The 24,576-nt window shown below is 41.5% G+C and overlaps 1 protein-coding gene across 5 annotated transcripts in view; it reads right to left on the bottom strand.

Annotated features, from left to right (window-relative positions):
* plxna1b (plexin A1b) overlaps positions 1-24,576 on the bottom strand; it is a 254,801-nt gene that overhangs the window by 124,766 nt on the left and 105,459 nt on the right. For all 5 annotated transcript variants that reach the window (XM_012870500.3, XM_012870503.3, XM_012870502.3 and 2 more), the window contains exons 4-6: positions 22,862-22,996; positions 4,175-4,275; positions 85-208 (exon numbers count right to left, since the gene is read on the bottom strand). In XM_012870500.3, the coding sequence (XP_012725954.1) occupies positions 85-208; positions 4,175-4,275; positions 22,862-22,996 (360 nt within the window). The remainder of the gene's footprint in view (positions 1-84; positions 209-4,174; positions 4,276-22,861; positions 22,997-24,576) is intronic.

Raw genomic sequence — 24,576 nt, 5'->3', positions numbered from 1 at the left:
CAATGGTCCTTGTGTCCGTTTGTTAGCTTAATGGTTATAACACAAGCATAGCTGGGATATGAGCCAAAGGGAATGCATACAAACCTGAACTTCAGACATGGTGACAGATATATTTCTTGGTTGAACCGTAAGCTCCACACACTGTCTCTGGTCAGAGGCGAACCTCTGAGGCTCTGTTGCTCGTTCACAACGGTCCTTACGAGAACATCTGGGAAGCAGCAGTGAGGAGAGGAAAGAGGAAGCGAGGGAAAGGAGTAAGAGAATGGTAAAGATATGAAGGATGATAAAGAAGAATGAGGAGGGAAGAACAGATGAAAGAGTGGAGGAGGAGAAAGGGGATACGACAAATTGTTAAATAAAAAATCAGATGAATATGCACTGCAAAAACGGATCTAAAAATAAGTAAAATGTTCCTAAAGTTAGTGTATTTATCCTTGATTTGGGCAAGTAAATAAGATTATCTGCCAATGGAATGAGCATTTTTACCCTTAAAATAAGATAATTAGACATCCTGCACTTGAAATAAGATGATGGAGATGAATTGTTCCTATTTTAAGTGCAAAAATCTTATTCCATTGGCAGATCATCTTATTTACCTGCTCAAATCAAGGACAGATACACTGATTTTAAGAACTTATTTCTAGTTCCATTTTTGCAGTGTGATCATTAGCTTATTTCTTGTGTAGTTTGTTTAAAAACTACAAAAGGTGCAAAATCAACAACCCCCCCGAAAATCTTTTTACTTTCCAGGTCTATCTTAATCAAACTTCTCTGGAGACATACAGGCGATCTCCAACTTTACTTTGGACCGATAAAATGCAATTGCAGCCTGTCCCACATCAACAGCGCTCCACCTCCGCCCGTCAGCCCTATTACAAACCGACTGATCGTGCTAAAAATCAGCATATACTCCAGGTTTTTGTGGCCGTCTTGCTATTAGCTATTCATAATGCATTTACTTCACCTATGCGCTAACAACAACTGGTCCCAGCGGTGGGAACAAAGTGCTGATGTGGCACTCTGCGAGGCCTTAACAACATGACAGAGGCAGAAAAAAATGCTAACTGCCTGCTCCGTACAGCAGCTCCTGACGTTCCCTCATTTAGTTAGCTTTCACTCCCGCTCGGAGGGGAAAACGCTGTCGCCAACCGCTCCCCGGGGAATTACTGACACACACACACAAGCACAGTGAGGCAGCAGCAGAGCAGTACAGCGGTATGGACAGCTTTTCTCATTATGAAACTCTTTTCCTTTAACTGCTCATGTGACGGTGGCTATGAAACGGTGTAAATGAAGTCTGCTCTTTTGTCTGAAAACACCTGCATCTGTGAGCCAACGTCTTAATTCTCCTTCAATTCCGCTGCTGATTGAGAACGCCATGGCTCTTAACGAGCGTCTGAAAGCACCCGAGGGCTAAAACAAAAGCTAATAAATTGTTTGCCCATTAATATGTTGCCATAATAAGAAGCTTGGACACATTTGGCAACCGTAGGGTGGGAAATGAAGGCGCCGACTTGGAGGACAAGAGGTTAAGGTGAGCCCAGACGGAAGACTACAACTAGCTGAAGTCTGATGACCAAAGGGAGAAATGGAGGGACTTGGGTGGTGTCTGCGCTTTGAGGAAAGACAGAATGGTGATGTTTGACAGATTATTTTTATGGCAAGTGTTTGAGACTCCCTAAATAACATTTAACATCACCATGTAGCACGACTCCCTTCCCTGGGTACAGGATACTTTTTTTCACCAAAGTATCCATACCTATTTAACCTTTTATTTTTTCACATTTCAACAACAGACTTTAGTATATTTTATAGAAATGTTTTGAAACATGTTTTTTTTATTGCATAAGTTAAAAATATCAAAATGTGTGACGACCATTTGATTTCGTTCCCATTTAATCTGGTACCATTAAATTAAATCTAGAGCTCATTAATCAGGGAAGCTAAGGGAGCCCATGGTTACTCTGGAGGGGCAGCAGAGATTTCCAGCTCAGGTGTGATAATCTGCTCATAGGACACCTATTAGAAACACGCCTGTATGAAAGGTTGGCAAGAAGAAAGCAAATGTTCAAAGAGAGCTATATAAAAGCCCCAGACACAATTAGCCAACAGGCCATATAAGGGGACACAGCTAATAGGTGAAAGGTTCCTTTGATCAAATGAGACTTAAATTAAACTTTTGGGCCTGCATACCAGAAGTTATGTGTGGAGGAAAACTAACAACATAACCTTTGACGCACTGGTTCATGGTAAAACATAGTGTTGGCAACGTCATGCTATGTGGATGCTTCAACCCCCCCAATGTCGACAGGGAAGCCGTTCAGGGTTGATGGACAAAGCTAAAGACAGAGAAATTCTGGAAGTTGGAGGCTGCAAAACACAGCATTGGTCCAAAAAAGGTTAAAAGGTCAAGAGTTGAACCCTGAAAATTTACAACACAGCTATAGGTTTGATTCCTGCTAAGCTTCAGCCCAATTCACACCTCCATGCATGTGATAACAACATTCCTCCTGTGAGCCAGACAAACCATGAGCCTAACGACTCTCCATTGTTGGGGTGATCAGTTCCAGGTGAATTTACATGTGAATCTAAACTCTAGGCCTCGTCAGCAGGTCTATAAAGCTGGCCACTCCACACTACTCCAGACATTTTAAATTGAGAAAGCTTCCTGGATGGGAAGCGAAACGTCTTCAGCTTTGGAACAGAAGTCCAGTTGTTGAATTTTTTTAAGCATTTCTTGGATTGATCATGACCTGGATGACTGAGAATCTTCACCAACACTTAAGTATCGGGCAACTACTGAGTCCTCTAAACACGCAGCTAGAACTAAAATACAATGGATTATAATGGCCTAGTCAAAGTCTATGGTCTAAATTAAACTTGAAAATGGCTTTCTGTCCACTGTGGCTGATGTGCTATTTTTGAGGATGAAAGGGAAACTATTTAAGTATGTACGTAAGTAGTAAGTATGTCCTAATATTTTTTGTTGGTCTGCTACATATTATCACAGTAAAAACATAGAAGTTTTTTGTTATAATGGGACAAAGTGTAAATTGGTGTGTGTGAATTATTTTGCAAAGCCCTATCCAATCCAATCTGAATGACAGCATGTGTTACGGTATATTTAGTAAACCTGCGGTAAGTCTCGATGCTACATCTCCAGTGTTACACAGAAGCATCAAAGCAAACGGGACCTAACTGAAAAACCAACAGTAACACAAAAGGTGAAGCACTGCAGGTGCGCTAAACTGGGTTCACACCAACAAAAATAAACCCAGCAAAGAAAAACAATGGTGTCAGAGAGAAGGCCAAGCTGTGATTTCATTTGTGTTCCAACAACAGATTTCCTCAACTGACAGATTTACAAGGTTTTAGGCTCTTAGAGACACCTCAGCAAAGCTTCAACAGGGTGTTAAAAATACAAGCTGTCAGTTTTGTTCAGTTTAACAGAACTTTAGGGGGGGAAAAAAACTGTTTTGAATATTAGCGACTCAAAAATGGCCGTGCTGTCTTTTGAAAAAACCTCACCCACCCAAACTCAGGCTTTTCTGTTTTTTTGTAACAGACCCTTTATCATCTGCAGATCAGCAAAGGGTTCTCAAAGGAGCTCACATTAACCTTGTTTTTTAAGTCAGGGTAAAGTCTGCAAGTCGTTTATCATATTGACAGGTCGCAGCACATGGATCTTGCGCTCTGACATTTTTTTTCACAGAAACAATGTGACAAGCAGCTGTAGACCACCTGTTGTAGACCTCCTGTCCAGCTCGGGGTGGGGTGAGTCTACACTATTAAACAGCTATTGATGTGGCTCATCTTGGATAAAGGCATGTGGCTAGCACTGTTTAAAACAGAAAACTGGGTTTGAATATCTTTGAATAAAAATGTCCTCAAACACAGAAGGCATGTAATCCCTCGTCTAACAGTAAAAGTAGTAACACTAAAGAAATGCTAATAGTAAATTCTACGATAACATAAAAAACACTTTTTATCCCTACTACAGTAGTAACTAGTTATTGTGGTATCAAAAGGGCAAAAAAATATTGAAGATAGGATAGAACAACAATGCCTAGAATGAGCAGGCCTTGTAGACAACCCAGAAATTAAAACCGAATATGTCGGACCACCATTAATATCAAGATTACCAGGAGTCCTGGTGCACGAGTGGAGAACTTACACATTGTGCAGAACACACCAACCACAGTGAGGATCTCTGGAGCCCAAACACTCCCCACAAGTGGTGTACTGCTCGCAGCTCTCCACTGGAACCCTCACCACCTGCAGAGAAACACAAATCAGACAGAGATCGTGAGTTAAGGATCTGCGTCGCCATAATATAAGTAGAAACACAAAGCAAAGTCAAACTGCATTCAGTCAGTTCTATATATGTGATCTGCCCACAGTCAGAATGGGTTCGTTTTTAGGTTTACGTTCAAGAGAGAAGGTCAGCGCTGGTGTGTGTTTTTGTGGATGCGTGCGTTCTGGCCGGCGACTCCAGGCTCAGCTGTGTGTGACAGCCTCCAGTCAAGCATGCACTGTTGAGGACTTGCAAAGCATGCTGGGACACCTGACAGGTGGCTGTGGCGACAGCGCCTGATTGACGGCTGACCTCAGAACAGCAACAGGAGGCAGAGGAGAAAGACACTTATGAGAGAGCCGGTCCTCGGGTCTGCGAAGCCTGTTTAGCAGAGCCTTGTTGCATCAATGTGACATGACAGTGTGTGTGTGTGTGTGTGTGTGTGTGTGTGTGTGTGTGTGTGTGTGTGTGTGTGTGTGTGTGAGAATGTGTGCATCACCCCGACACACTGCCACCCTGGATGCACCAGCCTGATGATAGGCTACAGATGTTACCTCCGAAACAAGATCAAGTGTGCGAGTTGAGCCCCTCCACTTCAGTTAAAGCTGATGACAGATGGTTCACAACATCGCCCCACTGGGCCTTACAGTGTGCGAGTGTATTTCAAGATATTCGCAGGAGATTGAGTGTGTTTCAACGTGTGACGGACAGATTGCTAGCATATGTTCGCAGAGTCGGTGTGCAACAAAGTGGGCATGTGCGCTGGAACCCACACATGTGCTGCAAGTGTCAGCGCTGCGTTTGAACTTTTCTTCGCCCGGGAGGCCAAAGTAGCCACTTGATGCGCGTCTCGTCTTGTGAAAGCGAGTATACAGTTGAAAGCAAAGATTTAAACGCTGTGAAAAAAGTTACATAAAACTTTTTTTTTGTTCATCACTGTGTGAGTGCACCGGTTACCCCCCTACAGATAGACACCCAGACATCATGATGCTTCCACCACCGACGTCCCAGACGGGATGGTGTTGTCAGGCCTTTTTTTCTCTAAATGTAAAGAATGTCATAATGTTAAACACTTTCACCTTGGTTTCTTTAGAGCACTAAATGTTTCCTTTATGAATTAAATATTTAATCTGAGTGGCCTTTCAGCCCATGTCAGTAGAAGTCTTGTTTCACTGTGGATAAGGACACGCTACCAGCATCTTCACAGGGTGTTTTGCCTCTGCTCTGAAGGTTGATACACCATGTTTTGCACACCAAAACATGCTACTCTCTAGGACACAAAACCAGTCTCCGTCCTAATGGCAGGAGATTCACATGTAGCTTGCGGCTGCATAAAATTATTTCAGACATCTGGATATCACAGCTAAGGGTTAACCAGATGTGTGCAGGTCCACAGTTCGGTTCCTAATACCTTGGCTTATTCCTTTTAATTTGCCCATGGTTCTTCTCACACAAGGAAGCAATGTTTTTTAATGCTGTTGAAAAGCATCGTCATCTTAATGTATAAAACTTCTTAACTTGAAGTAATAAAAAGCAACTTTAAAAATCGACCGATTATTTCTCTCTAGACGCAGAATTGATGGATCTCTGGTGAGAAACAGGGATAAGAACTGACCAAAACAAATAAAAGTAGTTTCTGCATATAAATAGTATATGCGTACCTCTCATACAGAATGAAATATTAATAATATAACATAAATATTACAGAAATAACCTTTTAAAAAATTTACCTAAACAAATATAGAAAATATTGTGGCGTGTAAAATAGTTGCATGAAAATTTGTCCCATAAATTATTTACAACAATTGTACCAGAAGGACAATTTTATTATCCACCTCTGCTAAGCACAGAAAAAGAAGACTAGCCACTCCTTCCAGACCTCTGTTATATCAGGCCTTCTTCTTTTCCCCCCAGGCTCCTTTTTTCCACCATCATCAACCTTCTCTGGGCATCTCATTCATTCATTCTATGGCCAGGAACAAGCAAGTTACTCCCCCAGTCTCAAGTCAATATAGTAAAACCCGCTACAGTAGCTTTGTGGCTGGCTTTGAGCCCAGGGAGAAAGATAGATGAAATGATGCAAATGAGCATTGAAGGGAGCTGGAAGGGAAGAGCGAAGGAGGAGGTCATCTCCTGGAAGTGCAGGCGGGATGGATGAGTGGAGGAAAAGTGTAATTGAAGACACACACAGGGTGAATTGGCAAGGACATTTTACTGAGTGGATGGAATACGGTGGCAGACGCCCGCCATGCGTTACTGTCAAGCTGAACCAGAGTGCGGTTCTCATCTTAAAGGGGCGATAAAAGGAAGACAGAATTAAGTACACGGGTTTCTTTGATTACACACGGAGGACAGAGGTGGAAAAGGAGCATGCACAAGCGAACGGATGATGGATATAAGGCTGAGAGCGAGAGGACATCCCGCGGGATACCTTTCATTTACTTTATAATTTAACAAAAAAAAAAAAAAAAAAAAAAAAACAGAGACAGCGACAGGGAGAGAATGTATGTTCTTAATATCACCATGGTACCAACCCATTCCCACCACCCTCCCCATAAGTCATTCTGTCTGTTATTAAGGGGAATGGTTTACATAAATCACAGCAACGTGATGGCTCTTTGGTAGGCTGCCATAATCTTATCACTGCCCTGTGTTGTAATAGTGATGGCCTGTCATTCACAATTGTTCCTGAGCTCATGATGGTGAAGACTCGGTGCGCTATTTAGTGGTGGTGCCACAAAGTTGTTAATGTGGCGGGCGGACTCATCATTGTTGCTTTTCCCAGTGGGGGTATAAAATACTGGGAGCTGGGGAAGCACAAACTGCAAGTAGATCCGAAAAATGTGTGCATGTGAGTGTGTGTGTGTGTGTGTGTGCACGCGTTTGAGCTGGGAATGCTGCCTAACCACAGACACACACATATCCACTCTCTCCCACTTCCTGTCCCTCTCGATGGCTCTTTTAATGAAAGCCAATTCCAGACAGTGCGCCACATTACTCCTTTAAATGACCTTATAAACCAAGCCCACCACCTCCTCTCTCTAGCAGTGGCTTTATTTACAACAGCAGCCGCTGCTGTAACTCCGTTCTCCTTCCCAGACCCCCACCCCCCTCCTCTGTCCCCTCTCGTCCTAACCATATCACTGTGCCATGACATCTCCTCTCTGTAATAAACTTTCCACCTTTCCTCTCCGATCTGTTTTTACAGAGCGCCATCACCTGCCTTTAAACAAGCAGCTAAAAGGCTTTGCAATGGTCACCCCCCAAAAAAACCCAGAGGAACTGTAAAGCTTTCAACACAGCTTTTCATTGGTTGTAAAATCTAAAGACATTAAAGGATCGGCCTTGTTGGAGGGTCTTTTTTTTCTTCTTCTATTCAAACACTGAGGGAGTCTACAGTAATGTAGAGGAGGAGGAGGCTGTCTGAGGATCTGCTCAGAAAGACTATCAGAAATCAACGCTTTCCATCTTAAAACATCAAACATTTCACTTTCATTCTTTAAACTAATATTATTTGGGTGTAATGCTGCAGCTCCTTTAAGTTGCACAGAGTCAGAAAGGCTGTATGAATTATTTTCAATCACCAAAGAAAAATCACTATTATGCGGTGGACAACAGTGAAGCGGGAACACCGACTGGCAACAATCAGTGCTGGTTTCCATTTACCTCTGAAGTCAAAGCTAAGAATGAAAAAAAAAAACAACACATCTAAATCATATTACTGTCAAGTTAAGCAACCAGTTGGATCTGCTAATTAGTCCTGTAAGCGATATTGGGAAAATAAAAGATGCCCTAACCCCAAGCCAAATGTCTAGAGTATTAAAAACAGAACATGAAAAAAAGAGACAACATGGGATTTCACAAGTAAATACATAAATCCTTGTCCAGGCATGATAATAACATGGCACCACAGTAAACAATAAAATTAATAATTCACAGTTGTATAAGCGTTATTGCACTTAAGTTTAGACCTGACAGAGGATCTGTGGAGGGAGGTAGAGATTAGGGTGATGGTGAGGAGGCATTTCAAGCCCAGCCTGCAAAAAGCTGGTCTGGAAATACACAAGATTTTAATTCAGATACAGATTTTTCCATTCTTCATTTAATAGAGTATAAATAAATTGGTATTCCATTTTTAGAAAATTTAAAAGAAAAACCTGTTTTAATAATCTAAATTTGGGTATGAAAAACCTGGGGCTCAACTTTAAGAGCTGCTCATTTACAAAACAGCAGCAAAGTAAAAAGAGAGTTGATCTAGATTTTTGTGCACCTTACACTTATTTCCAGATGGGGAGAGTTGTGCATCTCTCAACTAATAATCACTGAAACACAAACCACAGAAGTACCCAGACTCGGTTGGCGTAGATCACGCGTTTCTGGTGAAGTAGGTGGAGGCGTGTTTCAAGTTTTGATCCCACGCTTGGTCTGCAGCAAAGTTTTTATATTCCTTTAGGAGGTTGTGTAGTAATGTGGAAATGAAAGATTTAATGAAATAGAAATCACCAGAGGTGCCAATAAACCGTATTTTTTTTTCTTGACTCTCAGCAGGGTTTAATTTGCGAGGCATGCATGTCAGATTCTGAGGTTGGGATTAGTGAGAAACAGCTGACTTTCCCCACTCTGAATTCAGACTTTGCAGGACTTTAGTGTCTCGTTCTCATGCCTCGAAATTGGAAATTCAAATTCCGATTAAATATGGAGTCCTTCAACTAATCAAGTGGTGCTAAGGGATAAGCACATTTATTTCTGGGACCCCTGCTGTACTACTGTTTTGCATGTCTGTCAGTAAGATGGTAGTAGCTAGGAAAGGTCTGAAAATCACTGCTTTAAACCATCGGCCTGAGGGGCCAAAAAGGGGCAAAGCATAAAAACGAGCATTATCGTCACCAGTCATCATTCCTCCGAGGCCTTTACTCTGTGAAGCAACATTAACCACAGGTTTATTATTTCAATAACCATCAATCAGTTTACAGCGTCTCCTGGGTTAATTCAAGCAGATAGTAAAAAGAAATCAATTTCTTTCCATATAGCCACCAGATGCCCCAGGATGACAGAGGAGCTGAGATCACAACAAACACACTGTTTACCGGACTGCTAAAGTAGCTGCGATGTGAACAGTGGTCGTCGTTGAGGTTGGCTTTTTTTCTTATTGCTACGACGCCTAGTGCTTGTTGCCCAGGAGCGGTTCATTAGAAACAGCAGAGGTACGTTCCTGCAGCTACCCCTGAGGTCCGGTGTAAAAACATGGCTGAGCACACAGTCTCCCTGTTATTAGCAAGACACTTCTACCGGCACTAGACTACCTGCTGAGAGTAGGCGTGTGTGTATACGCCCAAGCGGGGGGTCATATCAAAGACTGGGTTAGCATGTGTGCATTGAGTGGATTGTAAGGGGCTTAGGAGATCAATGGCAGGCTAGGCTGGGCTTGATGCGTTGACTGATTTAAGATAAGCTGAGAGGCAAACGCAACTGGCAGAATCTGGCCCAGGCTAAAACGGAGAGATGGCGAGTACGACAAGAATGAGCCGCTGGGACAAACATAAAAAAAGTAACATCACGTTATTTTTGTGTGCGCCACTAAAAATCATCTGCTGTCATGTCGAACCTGCTGAAAGATTGCTGCCACAATCCAAGTGTGGCAGTGAGAGTCAGTTTCTGCAGGCCTGTTTTATTAAATTAGGCCTTTATGTCTCACAACGGAACAAAATAGTCTCCACAGTGAAAAGCTGTGATATCTGACAACTCCCTCCCTCCGGTGTTTGCACCTACCAGCCTTCCTCCTGTCCTTGCTATCTTTATGTGTCTCGTATCGTGATTTGGGCACAAGTTCTCTGTTCTGCTCCCCCCCCGATACAATTCATTCCTGCTGTTCTCCATTTGACATTGTCTGTTGTTATTTCTCTTATTTTTCTTCATAGCAGGTACACCTGGTCTGGCGTTCTGTTAACTGTGACATCATCCAGGGAAGACAGATCACCTGCTATTGCCATCTAATGTAGAACAGATTACTGGATCAATGTGTGCTTCTGTGTTTTTTTGTCTGTCTTGTTGTGTCTCTGCTGTGTCTTCTGTAACCCCCAGTCGGTCGAGGCAGATGACCGTTCATACTGAGCCTGGTTCTGCTGGAGGTTTTCCTTCCCGTTAAAGGGGAGTTTTTCTTTCCACTGTCGCTTCATGCTTGCTCAATATGAGGGATTGCTGCAAAGCCATGGACAATGCAGACAACTCTCCCTGTAGCTCTACGCTTCTTCAGGAGGAGTGAATGCTGCTTGTCAAGACTTGATGCAATCAAATGGGTTCCCTAAAATAGGATTTTTTTTTGACCAATCTGTATAATCTGATTGAATTTGACTTTGGAAAGTGCCTTGAGATGACATGTTTCATGAATTTGCGCTTGCTCATTTCCTAACCACTCCTTTTGTCCCTCTCATCTGAAATACTGTTTTGAATACAATTCCAAGAAAAACAAGAGGCGGATCAAGCAACCTATTTATGTGAGCGTGGGTCGGCGCAGATTGAGTTCAAAGGGGGGGGGGGGGGGGGGGGGGTGTTGGCTAAAAGATTCCTCAAGAGCGTGAACCAAGTCAACATAGTGCACGTGGATTACATAGACGCATATTGTGAACAAAAAGGGAAGATCTGAATTACACACGGTTGGGTGCAGCTTGAGACCAAAAGAGAAGCTTCTCCTCATTTTAAACATTTGGAAAGTGCTGAACGCATCTTTAGAAACGAAGCTGTAAATATTAAGGCATGAAGCAAAACTTAACAGGTCGTGTGCTCTTTATAGTCCTTACTTTTGTTGTTAAAAGCTAACGTTTTCAATCTTTGAACTACAGAAAAGAATGTGGACACTCATCCATCTTCATCCCATTTTCCTCACATGGACTTTTCTATTACCTCCTCTAAAATAAACTAATCTCCAGCTATAGGTCAATAAACTCTCAGCCTGTGTGCAGCCACTGTTCATTATAATCTGTCTGAGGAAAACTTGAACAAAGAATGATACAGGTTTGAGGGTGGAAAAAACCCAGCAGAAAACAAAGAACTAGAACAGAAGGACTGTAACAAGAGGGAAAAAAATGAAGAAAAAGGTAACTGTGGTCGGCTGAGGTATCGAGGCCTAGGGGTCTTCTAATTAAGTGAGGATGCGAGCGGCCGTCTACTTGGTAAATGACTCTGTCACTTTAGTAAATGGACTTGGTGAGGAGTGAGGGGCCACAATGCTGGCATTTCCATTAGCACTGCCAGGCGAGCCACCACCGTTATACAGCGGCCGAAAGAAAAAGAAGAGAAGAAGAAACAACGAGAGAGGAGTGGACAAATTCTGCTTTTCCCGATTAACTCTCACAGGCAGCTGGAAGAGAGGCCCGTCTGACATGGATGAATAGCGATGAATATGTTTTTTAAGGAGATCTGGTAAGGGTTTGTGACTGGCCGTGGCTAGATCCGTCACCTGTCGCTCACAAACACTGGAGCACCCAAAGGCGATCAGGAGAGATTATGCTGGTAGGAAATCTTTACCGGACAAAGTCCTGGAGTAAAAATATGCTGTTTTCATTTAATTTTCACAGGTTTCCAAAACAATTATGTGTAAGATGATCTCATGGCTGTAATTTAAAAACAGAAGGGCAACAAATATTCTTACTACAGCAAAATACTTCAGATAATAAGAAAAAATAAAAGACATTGAAATTGACCAGTACAGCATTGCTATCTGTAACAATTATAGTAAGTTTTATAAAGCTGGAAAAAAACATGGGTCAATTTGACAATTTCTCTGACAACTCATTTAAAATGACTTTAAATCAGAGACACGATCAAACATTTTAGGCTTTTTGAAAGTATTTGTTTGAATTCCTGAATTGCCTTCATTTTAGTAACCGACCATCTCTAATCAAGAATGATGGGGGGAGTATTATAATGATATACATAGGGTAAAATGTGCTAATATTAGCCAAAGAATACACAAATGAACAGACTGACATGGAGCAGAGCTGCAAAGACCCAACAGATTGTTAGGATTGTCCGAACGAAGCGTGAAGCCTCTAAAGAAAAGACTAAATGCCTCACTGCTGTGTTTTTCACAATCAAGTTCTTTCCTTTCCTAATCTTTAACTAAACATGAGAGAAAAATATGCCCGTCTACTTTTTCCCCATTTGCTACTTCATAACTGGATGTGACGAGCAGCAGTGAGCATGGAACGGAAAAGAAATGTGATCCAAATTCAAGACAAGTCCCTGTTTCACCATGCATGACCGACTGCTCATTGTTCTACCCAGCGTGGCGTCTGGTTAAGGCACGAGACTCGAAACTGTGTGCCATTTGGAGCATTTCCACGGGCCATGCCAGCTTTGATTGGCCTTGTTCCACCACCATCAGTCAGAGCCACATCCTTCCGCCCCAATCACCGTCGAGCAACAGGAGGAAGGACTGTATGGCCGCTTGATGGTGATTGAGAAGAAAAGTGAGTAGGGGGAAGTGAGAAACCATTAACCTCCCTATCCATCTCACCCCCTTGCCTAAGCATATCATTCGGCTCTATCGCACCGTCCGCTGGGAAAAGACGGCCGAGCGAAAACAGAAAGATGAGAGAAAGACAGAGCTATCTAGTGGCAGCTGGACTTCCATTAAGGCGATAGCATCAAGCACAAGACAAAGTGTCTGTGCGCACTTCTCTGACGAGGCATATAAACACACAAAGCATTTAAAGAAACTGAAAAATCACAAGAGAATGTTACTTGAAAAGAAAAAAAGGGAGGTGAGGGGGGAAAAGCAGGAAACGTAATTAAGAGAATAAGAGAAAGGAAAATGTGAAACACTTTCCCCTCAGGTAATGACAGAGACTTGGTGAATCTCATATCATGGTTCTGAAGGAATTGTAAGCACACTCTCAGTTTTTCTTCAAACATTACATCAGAGTCAAGATGGGGCTTGAAACTAACGTTTTTTTGGCAGATTATTTTCATTGTTGCAGAGGGAGATGAGAGAAGAACAAATCACTAAATTAGGAAGTGTTTAAAGCATTGGGGAACTACATTCATTTGTCTTATTCTTTGTTTTATCGTTGTCAAAATTGGGATCTCTTGAGCTACCTCATTTATGCCATACAGCATCGTAAGTATAAACTGTGACATATCTACATCTGAATTAGCGACGGCAACATTCTGATCCGATAGCAGTATCAAACCAGATGAGCAAACCTGACATCAATCCTTCATCGGATATTATGCCGATATATTATGTTGCTCTTATTTTGACAGATTTTATGTTATGTTATAAGCTGTCTATAAACAGATACATCACGTAAATGTAATCACATCTATTGGTCAGATTTGCCAAATTCAAAGTTTATACATATGATCAGAAATTTATTCTGAGGCTTGCTGTATCTGGACAGTATGCATTTTCAGCATTGCCTTCTGTTGACGTTTTTTGAAAGGAGAGAAAAAGTACAAGAACTCTACCTGTGACATACTTTTGTGCAAACATTTCTAGTGTTAAAACTCATGTTGGATTGTTACAGTAATAGCAACAAGGGGAAAGTGCTAAGAAACTTCAGGAGACAACAGGAAGGGCATTTTGAGAATACAGAAAATCAATTTAGCATTTTGAGCTTTTGTCTTGGTTTTGAAAAAATGCATTCCCACTCCTTTAAAAACTCTAAAAAGAAATTATTTAAAACCAAGAAAATATGCAATGATTGTAGAATTAGCGACGCTAACAGCACTAAAGGTCCTATTGCTAATAAAAGTAAAACAGTTAAGACATGTTTTTGAATTTTTTTTCTCTAAAGCCTACTATTATTTTTGCTGTATGTACTCTACAATGTTCCCACATGAAAAAAGACACTACTACTTATAATTAATACTGAGGAAATATTTGTTCAGATGCCCCAAAATCAAGGGATTATTCTCATTGATTGTAGTGTTTTGTTGCTTTTTACATAATTCAACCAATGTTTATTTCCTTTAGAAAAACAACAGTTGACAGTAGCAGCTGTAAGGTATCATCTCAAATTTGAAATGTGTTTCTCAAAAATATTTCCCACTAAATGCATGAAGAGAACATATTTTTGTCTGAATCATACAATGTCCATGTGAAAGTCGGTATTTTAAAGACCTATCTGCTACAAGTAATATGTGTCTTATTCCGGGGGTACTCGTATTCTTCTAAAGACACAGGTAAAAGTACCGTGATAGTAATCGGAACTTACCGCTTTATATAGTGTACCAGAGTGTGAATGAAGCCACCTACACACAGCGTGCACTGGTGCATGACGAGCCATATTGTTAATCATACACGGTGAGAGCTCATTCCTGTGCTGAGAAAAGGTGCTGTAATAGTTTGAACTCTTGTAATTGAGTGCCATATACCTACATGACTATACCCCCCAACCATTTCACCCTGGCCCCTCCCTCCCAGTCACTGTACTCCAGTGTCCGCCTCGCTGCACCAGCTCTATTAACATTTCCATAACAATGACCATCTCCTTGGTAAAAGTCTGCATGTCTGGGTGTGGACACATGAGCACGCTCAGAAGCTCTCCGGCCCGTCAAGCAAGTAGATGTAAAGGCTAAAAAACCGAGCGCTCGTAAATCTAAATAAAGAGAGGGGGTACTTAACGTGCTTGGTTAATTAATATTAGCAAGAAACTTAACAAATGGAAATAGTCTCTCCTCTTTTATCTTACTCAACCTCCGGCTTAAACACCACATTATGTGCTTGTTAACTTCAGGATTTTCCTCACTCAGCCAGAGTTTGACAAATTGTGGGAAATTCATCTTGAAGCCACTTAGAACCGACTGATTAGTTGTATCTAGCACAGTGAAATGGCAGTCTAGACTGATGCAACCAGCTGCTTATTATGTCTGTTGATGTCACTCCGTGCTAATGTGTTTGCTAACGAGATTGGCAGAGAACCAGTAATATGTGAATGTAAACAGATCAACACACACAAACACACAGAGGACTGGGGCCTGGTGAAGCCCTTTGGGTAAGATATTACTTGATGAGGCCATGTTCAGAAACCCAACACAAAGCAGGCCATTGTTTGCGGTAGCTGTGACTCATACCAGTAGCTTGTAAATGGCACGGGAGCTGCGTGTGTGTATAGCTAGGCGTTTGGGGCATCAGACTCCTTTGAAAGATGAGAATTTTGGTGAAATATTCTTTGGGTAAATCTTTTTCAAATACTGAAAGAAGAAAGAGACAACGCTGTTAGTTGCCACAAAGAGAGTCTGCAAATATTTATGTAATCCCAATATTCTGTGCTATAAAAACAAATCGGACATCTGAGGATGTTGAATATTTATTCTCAATTTTTTTGCACCATTCAACGTGTTTTTTTTCTCCAGCATTATGCTGCATTTAACTCCAGCCATCCCAGTTTCAGGTCTGACAAGCTTTATTGTCACTCCTAGATAGAAGACAGACCCATAGCAAGATGTTGCCACTACAGCTTTTTTAAACCATGACAAAGGTGGTTCAGGGCGATGTTCAGAGTTAGCTTTTGTTTTCCTTTTTGCAGAATTGGTCAAAATGGTTGATGCCGATCTCATGTTTCACATACCTCCATATATTTACTGTGTCCCTTCATGGCTTGAGACAAACCATAAACAGGATTTTTAATGGCTTTCTGCTTACTACTCTCTCATAAAGCCAACATTTTTACAAAGAGCAGATTCTCTCTGCAGCTCCTCCAGACTTATCACGGGCCTTTTGGTTGCTTCTCCGATTAATCCCTGTAGATTTGCAGCTCTGCATTCTGAGAGATTGGCTTGAATAATGTTGATAGTGTTGAAGCTCAGAACATTGTTTTATACAATAATCCTATTTTAAACTTCCCTGCAACCTTCTGCCTGATCTCTGCTGTGTTTCTTGTTCTTCACGATACTCTATGAGCACTAATTCTCCAACAGAACAGTTGCATTTGTACTATATTAAACTACACATAGATGGACTCTATTACCAGTTAGGTGGCTTCTAAAGGCAATTAGCTGCAGTGCCTTGAACCTAGAGGAACTCAAATAGTGCTGAATAAAAACACAAGCCAAAATATTAATATTGTTATATAAAAAATCTGAATACCACCCATTTTCCTTCCACTTCATAGTTATGAACTACTTTGTGTTAACCTCGTAAAGTCAAAAGGTTGAGGTTTGTGGTTTTAAAATGTAAAAAGGTTTGGGTCTGAATACATTTGATGTGTGTAGGATGTAGCATCATTAACACATGAAGTCTGTCCTTACACAACTTTCAACCACTATACCGGGTCTTTTCCCTGTTTCCCAGATGCTCTCTCTTGCTCCAAATGCAAGTCGCCTCCACACACCAAGGATGAATATTCATGCTTCCAGCAATTAGCCAGCGTTGTGTACTACGGCACTATCACATGCAATGGCTTTCTTGATGGAAACAAGGATGTGTGCGATCATGTGTGGATGACATTCAGGCCAAGCAGAGAGCGAGAGAGAGGGGGGAAAAAAACTGCAGCCGAGGCATCAAACGCAGTCACAGCTTGCTACCGTTGACTATAAAACAGAACGGGAAGTGATTTGATGATGAAAAGTCTCGACTGAACCAAGACACCATGAGATGACTTCTTACAGGAAGACTTTTTGCTCAAGAGATGCTTCAAATAGTCGGTATTGACTCAAAGGGTGACATTGCTTTTAGTGCAGCTAAAACAACTCCAGCGAAGCAGAAGCAACAACAACATCCCTGCAAACTTCGAGGGGGAAAAAAAAAAAAATGCTTCGGTGAGAAGATGTGTGGGGAACGTTTGGAGGTGACTGAATGGATCATTGTCGCCGATGTTTAGATTTAAAAAATGTCAGCAGCAGCAGGCTTTACTGTTTGTTCTGACACAAAGTGAAACCTGCCAAAGTGATAAACAACGCGCTTTCCAGTGAAGGACACGGAGCCAACAGAGGGACTGCAGTCAAAAGTAAGCTGATCTAAATTTCCTGCAATAACACACCGTCTCATCAAACACACACACACACACACACAGCAGGCCGTCTGCTCCTGCTGTCATATCCTCCATTGATAATAACGACAGTGATGAATATAGCTGGGACCGAGCGAGTCATAAATCACTAGGCCTTGCCCCCCTAACTCTGACTCACCGCCTGTGCCTCCATTTGTGTGTATTCCTGCGTATGTGTAAGAGGGGGGGTACTTGTTGTGAGCTACGCATCAGTGAATATGTCCACTGACACCTTAATGTGCTTGGCTTGTCTTAGGAACCCCCATAGGCACCCAGCTACACACACAGAGAATCTCACAGGGTAAAGACAAAGGTGTGTGTGTGTGTGTGTGTGTGTGTGTCTTTTTCCAGAAACCAAACCAAACAACTCCTAAATTCTCTCTCTACACACTAATATTTCTCTAGGAGCAAGGAGGAGATGCACCAATCTGAATTTTGTGACTGAGTTCTGATACAAACAAAACAAAATCCTCTTTTTTCTTTCTCTAGACGGCAAGTCTTGGGCAGTCCATAATGATTTAAATTAGGACCAGAGAGGCATCAGTCGTTGTGGGAAAGCAGTTACTTCCAGTGAGCATTCTTCCTACAACTTCAGCTCTGTGATTTTCACAAAACTGCCACAATTTCCAACTCCAGTAAGTTCCATGACATCCAGAGCTCGACAGCTCAATATGATACAAAAAACATCACCTTTGCACCATTTCACAATATGATTTATTGGCCAATAACTTAACATCGGTTCTAAAGGATCATAGCATAGTCAAGGAATTAGCCTTCATGTTTTCTGCTGAAGGTTTTATCTCTCTCATAGTCTCAATCAAGGCAAGGCCAATCAAGTTTGTAAATCATTCATTTCTGGCCAACAACCAGTTTCAAGGCGCATTCACAGTAATTCTACAACTGGGGCCCCTTTCTTTAAAAAAAAAAAAAAAAAAGATTTGAGTCTTGAGTTAATGTGTGTATGTGCACGTGTGGTTGGGTGGGGACTGTAGCAATATCAAGAGATCATTAAAAATCTGGGAATGGGATCAGTGGAAGGCATTCGAGAGGGGAGGGCTCAATTTTGGCTTAGAAACATTACGTTTCTGGGTGTGTGTGTGTGTGTGTGTGTGTGTGTGTGTGTGTGTGTGTGTGTGTGTAGCAGCTGAAGAGGGGATTTAAAAAGTAGGGAAGGGGGGCATTGGCAGAATAGATGGAGGGCAGAGGATAAAGATGAGGGTAGGATGGAGGGTGAGCGAAGGGAATAGTCCCCTCGAGTCATTAGTGCTGTGGGTGTGTGGGGCGGGGGGGTCTGGCAATGGTGGAGCCCCATTCTGCTTAACCCAAGCCTGCTAACCATTAATGGGGATCAAACACAGCGAGATGAAGTAGCGGCTATGTATGTGATAGCTTGAATGTATGTGTGTGCTTGAGTGGGGACCTCTGAAGAAAAGGGCATACTGGTTGGATAGAGCCAGAATGTCATGAGTGTGAAAGGCTGTATTGGTGTGTGTGTGTGTGTGTGTGTGTGTATGAATTAAACATGAGAGCTTAAGCTTAAATTCTCATTTTGTGCTTCGGTCTATACGTAACATTATGTGTTCTTGTGGCACAAAAGCTCCCAGCTGCCACAAAGTTTGTCTCGTCCCACCGGTACGTCTACATTAATGCATTAGCAACAGGAGATGCATCAAATAATCGGCCACACATCAGAACTCTCCAGGTCAAACGGTAAAGACTTGAAAACAAAAGGTGTTCCTGTTGTTAAAAATCAAAGAAGCAAAGAACGCTGCATGATCAAATGACCAGCACATGTGGTCTTCATTTATATTAATAAAGTATGTTTTAATGGAATGATACAATTAAATAAAAAGGCCATCAGCAAAGGGTAAGCAGCTTGGTTCCTGTCTGAAACTGATTCTATTCAATTTGTCAAGAATCAAGTTGTTCTTAACTCCATGTTTCTATTAAAGTTCTCCAGTTGTTTTCAATGGGCTTATTTTATTACCTGAAACGTTAAAACTGAGTATTTTTATTCTTAGAAAGCATGACATGTTCTAATTAATACTCTCTAACCCTCCATCTGATGTCAAACTGCATTAAATGTTTATTAAGTTGGTTTCATTGTGTTTTGTGGCTAACTTTGCGCTCTAAGGGGCTGTCACCATTTAGCATCTGAATTGTGTGGTTATTGGTCAGATTTGGATATTCCTGTGATGATTTATTGCATGTTTTGGCAAATATGTTCACCACTAAAGGACAATTTCTGTTTTTGAAGTAGACTGGGTAAAAGTGGCTTCTAGTGTTGTTTTATGAGAAGGACAGCCATGCAATAGTGGATGTTTAAATACCACAATGCAAATGTAGCCCTTGGTTAATTTACATTTTACAATAATATGTGACGGTAGCATTTCATACCTTGCTGCAAACTCAATGAGGTGAAATGTTTGTTGAAGTCAGTAGAAGTTTATGATTCTCATAACTGCCCCCCTAAACACTGCAATTTACAGGAGCCATGTGCTGCTTAATTTACAGCAATAAGCATGCACTTAATGGTGCATTCAAAGGAATGACACCGACTCTAAAGGCAGATAAACGCCTTTACAATAGTCTGGATTAGAATTGGTTACTTTGAGTCCAGGTTCACCATTAAACCACACTAAATAAAAACTTTTTTTTTTGTAATATCACTGTCGTATTAGTTGATTTTTAATTGATGAAAGAAAAGTTTTTTTCTTAATAGAGCCTGCATGGCAAAAAAAAAAACAAAGCTGGGATATGACCCACTCAAATGAAGCATGAGAAGCGATCCCACTAAACGTTTAAAGCACACATCTATCACAGTGGAGCACTGTGGGTCAATATAAGTGTCTCTGGTCGCTAATTTAGCCCCACCAGGGACTTCCTAAACACTAGAGTTGGAGTCAGCGCTGTTCAAAGCTGGCTTCAGTGGAACAGTTCAATCCCCAGATGCTCATTTTGGAACCAAGAGCTGGCCCAAAGCTAAACACATATAGGCAGACCCCAGTGGTCATTTGGATTAAGATGATTAGTGGAGCATCTTGTTTCGAAAAGCAGTTCAATACCAGTTCTGTTTTCATTTCGAACCATTGTTCAGCACCTCTCGACCGAACTACCGAGCTCTTACTTTAATAGTTTTTAATTAAAAATAGAGGGAGGCCCAGTATTGGCAAACTAAATAATTAACACATTAAATGGCTTTTACCAAATGAAACACATGTATAGATAGCAATGGGCCAGTTAGCAGTAGGACTGCAGGTACTGATTATTTTAGTAATCAATTAATCTATTTATTATTTTTTTAATGAATCAATTAATCTAAAAAGAAATACTCTTCATAAATTAACAGACCTCAATAAACAAGCGTCTGGAAGTAAAAAACAGAGGTTTATGGTACATTTTAAATTCATTGTATCCATCCATCCCTGTTTAGCAAAACAGTAGACAATGTAATTAGGACTGCAACAAAAATTTCACTAATTGTTTATTCTATGTACTATTTTCAATTACCAAATTAATAATCAAACAGCAAACACTGCAGTTTTTTTTTACAGAACTTGAACCAGGTGAAGCTTAAACTTCGCCACATTGGAGTTCTGAATAGAGCACCGATTAATCCGATTGTTTCAGCCTTAGCTAGCAGTAGCAAGGTACACCAAGGTTTTCAAAAGTTGCTTTAAAACCACAAAAATGTACCTTTATAGTCACTGTTGTGCACTGCACATCCTCAGATGAATGCATTCAGTGTTCATCTGAGGATGAACAGTTGTTTGACAACTTTGAACTGATACATATAAAGTAAAGTCAGCTTATCCTGACTTCTATAAACAGTCTTCTATCTGTGAGTGAAAAAAGATTTTAAACATTTTGAGAGGGCAAACATTTTGTAATTTATGCAGAAAAGGGCAGCACATTTGATTTTTCACTTCAAGTCTAACACCAGCCTCCAGTGGAGGTTGGAAAAGGTGGAAGAGATGTGTGTCTTGATGGGACCTGATGTCAATAATCTATTGCTTTTGACTCAGTATAAGTGTTACCTTAAAGCCTTTTTTGCCTTAATTCTATGCAGTAAAGCAGACTTTAGGTTTTTTGCATTGATATTTTGTCGTTACTGGGTTACTTTTGTCGTTACTCTCAGATCACAGAGGTGGTAAGTAGTTAAAAGACTGCACAGATGTTGTCTTAAACGTACCGAAGGGAAGTTTTTGTCACCTGCATCACTTAAACTTTTATTAAAACAGGAAAAGTGACCTCAGGTACAATTGTAGTATAAACGGACCACTTTACAGTCAGAATATAGAGTCATTTAACGCGGCTGCTTTGGGTATCTGTCCACACTAAAACAGTTTATGTGAGCAAAGAGAACAAGAAAGAATGAAACTGATGTAAATACGAGAGGCAAAGGCTATGTTATAAAAGCAAGGTGATAGCATAACTGATCAATGATTAATTAGTCATTATTCATTACCTAAATATCATTTTAAATTTAACATAATTTTAATATCATATACAATATGACACATGAAGAATGAATTCATGTTGGAGCCGTTCAGAACGTTCAGGTGCTGAACTATGAACATGTATTAATTCATTTTAGAAGTAGAAATGAAAACTAGCTCTTTTCAAGGGTAAAGTGGTAACACTGGTGATAATGTTCTTACAGTTTCAAGTCAATTCATTGAGATGCCAGATAAATGTCTTTAAAAACTATTTAAAATCAACAACTGTTTGGCTGCAAGTTGTTCTGAATGAAAGGCCTTGGCTCTTTCTATGCATTTTTGTTTAAAATCTTTGTGTTTACTGCTAAACAGTGATATTTTTTAAATCATACCAGCCAATGCATGGTATACATACAGACCCCCCCCCCCCCCCCCCCGTAACAACCACTTTTACTTTAGGCCATCAAGAAATACCCTCCCATTACAGCGAACCCCACTTTCGTTCCTTTCTCCTCCCTCCGTCTCAGCATCCTTCACTCACGGCACTAATGAGACAGAAAAACGAGGGGAGCAGCTGGGCCTGGGGAGCAACAGAGATGCGACATGCTTCTCCTCTTCCTCCTCACTCCCCCTGCTTCTTCCTCCATCAAGCTCCGTGTTAAAGCAGAACAACCGTCACTAGACGCGGGGGCTGCTAATGACCACTTGAACATACACGCACCACATGTGACCTGTAACACTCCCTATACGTCTGTGTGTGTGTGTGAGAAACGTCTTGATTATGAGCAAACTGTCGGAGTGGTAATGTGTAGCTGCTGTGAATGTGGGCCGCCTTGCAATTAAATCTGGAGGGGATGCGATGTGTAGTGTGCATTGGGGAGGAGGGTTAAGATGTACACAAATAATGGCTAATGGGGGTGAGATCTGCTCTGGACAGTTGGTTTCAGTCCAATTAGATAGCGAGTGAATCACCTGTGGTGAAAAAAAAAATACTAATGAGGCACACTGTTGGTAGTAACATGTGTGTGTGTGTTTAACACATGTAAGAATTTCATACAGCGATTTCTGGGTGGCAGCTGTGCAGGGAGCAGGGTTGGATTTCATATCTGCAGAGCATTTGCGGGCGATAAACTCACCTGTCTGTCAGTCAGAGTGTAAATGTGCTGCAGGTCGGGGCTGAACAGCATGTCTCTCAGTAGAGGACGACTTCCGTCGCTGACGGTCACCTTCTCGTACAGCAACGCCGGACGGCTCACAGAGTTCACCAAGATCTAGGAGGAAATGCACAGGAAACCCCATTTACATGTGCACTGAAAATTTTTTTTACAATGACTCCATTAAACTTGTTGTAAACACCTATTCTTTTCCAAGATGAAGTCTGAAGAAGAACCTATTCTTAATTCTTCATTAATATAGAAAAGGAATGTTAAGCGTCAGACCATCCCATGGCATTGAGCACTCAGCATCCAGATGACGTCTAATCCGACTCAAGACTAGATATAATATTAATTTTTATCCTCTGCAAGGTATTTTTTACAGTCCTCTGTGCAGCTTCTTCTGCATCCCTGACAGTCACTGCATGAGAATTGATGCAGCTGGAGGCTCTATCTTCAGCATGGCTTGAGACAGAAGACAGATGCTTTCATCCAGCGTCCTATATGATCATTCTTCCCAGCCAGAGACGGTGGGAGTGAGGATATCCCATCGAAGACATTTTTAAATGAGCTGTATCAGAGTTCCTGACTAAACTTGGCCCTCACATCTGTTGTTCGTGTACAGTTTGTGATTTGATCTCAGACGCAGCCCCAACAACTCCTTCAAGGCCAATATGTTATACAACAAAGCCTATTTTCACATATATATTATAGGCTCTGCAAGTGATTTTGTCAATCTAACAAATCCAGTATTCCCCGACAGCCAGAAACCTCTTTCACAAAACTGTTCTGCCGTAAACCAGCAGAGACGAGCCCCACTCTCTGAGCTGCCTTCTGACCTTCAGTCACTGATCAAGCCAGCAACATCCTGCACACACTCAAGACCTTTGAGATGACATGACAGCAGGACCAAAGAAGGCAGGGAGTTGAGCACCCCTGCATCAATACAGAGCATACCAAAAAAAGTAAAAAAAACAAAGCAACTTTTTTTTTGGAAAGACCATGACCTGGATGACTGAGAATCTTCAACAGCATAGAATACAGAGCATAAAACAAGCATTATAAAACACTTTTTTGGTTTTATTTTCAAGCGGAACTGCTACTGGAGAAACAATCAAGAGGTGAAGCCCAGTGTGCGAGAATGCACTTATGTAGATCAAACCTGCTCAGGCGAAAGCATTCGTCAACACACCCAACGCTGTTCAGGAGCAAACATCAGCACGGTCGCAACACAGCCGGTATGGAAACACTCAGGTTTTATTTCCTGGCTTCCGCAAATAATTTGCCCAGATTTGGAGCATAATGGCGCAGATACAAGATAGGAGATTGGCTGGCGGAGATGGCTGTGAGCCAAATCCATCTCAGCAGCAAATGAAAAGTGCAGAGCGACGCGGGTGGAGGGGTGGGTTGGGTGCAAGCCTCGGCTCTCTATTACCGAGCTTTGTAGGTCGGTGCCGCTATCAGCCCACAGTGACAAGGGAAGGACAGCGGGCGACGACTCGCAGGAAAATGATCCTGAACACACAGACAAATAGGTTCACATACAGGTAGGAAAGGGGGGGGGGGGAGAAAAAAAAGCCAAGATGAAAGCTTACATACACAGACGGAGACAGATACGTATGGTAATGCTGTATGCACTTTGAAGTGTACACGCACGCAGAGACGGAGGGGGGAAACACATGGCTGGGTGCTGAAAA

This window comes from Fundulus heteroclitus, chromosome 20 (assembly GCF_011125445.2).
Source record: "Fundulus heteroclitus isolate FHET01 chromosome 20, MU-UCD_Fhet_4.1, whole genome shotgun sequence".
NCBI lineage: Eukaryota > Metazoa > Chordata > Actinopteri > Cyprinodontiformes > Fundulidae > Fundulus > Fundulus heteroclitus.
Note: the sequence above shows the minus strand (reverse complement) of the source record. Positions and strands in the feature narration are given on the sequence as shown.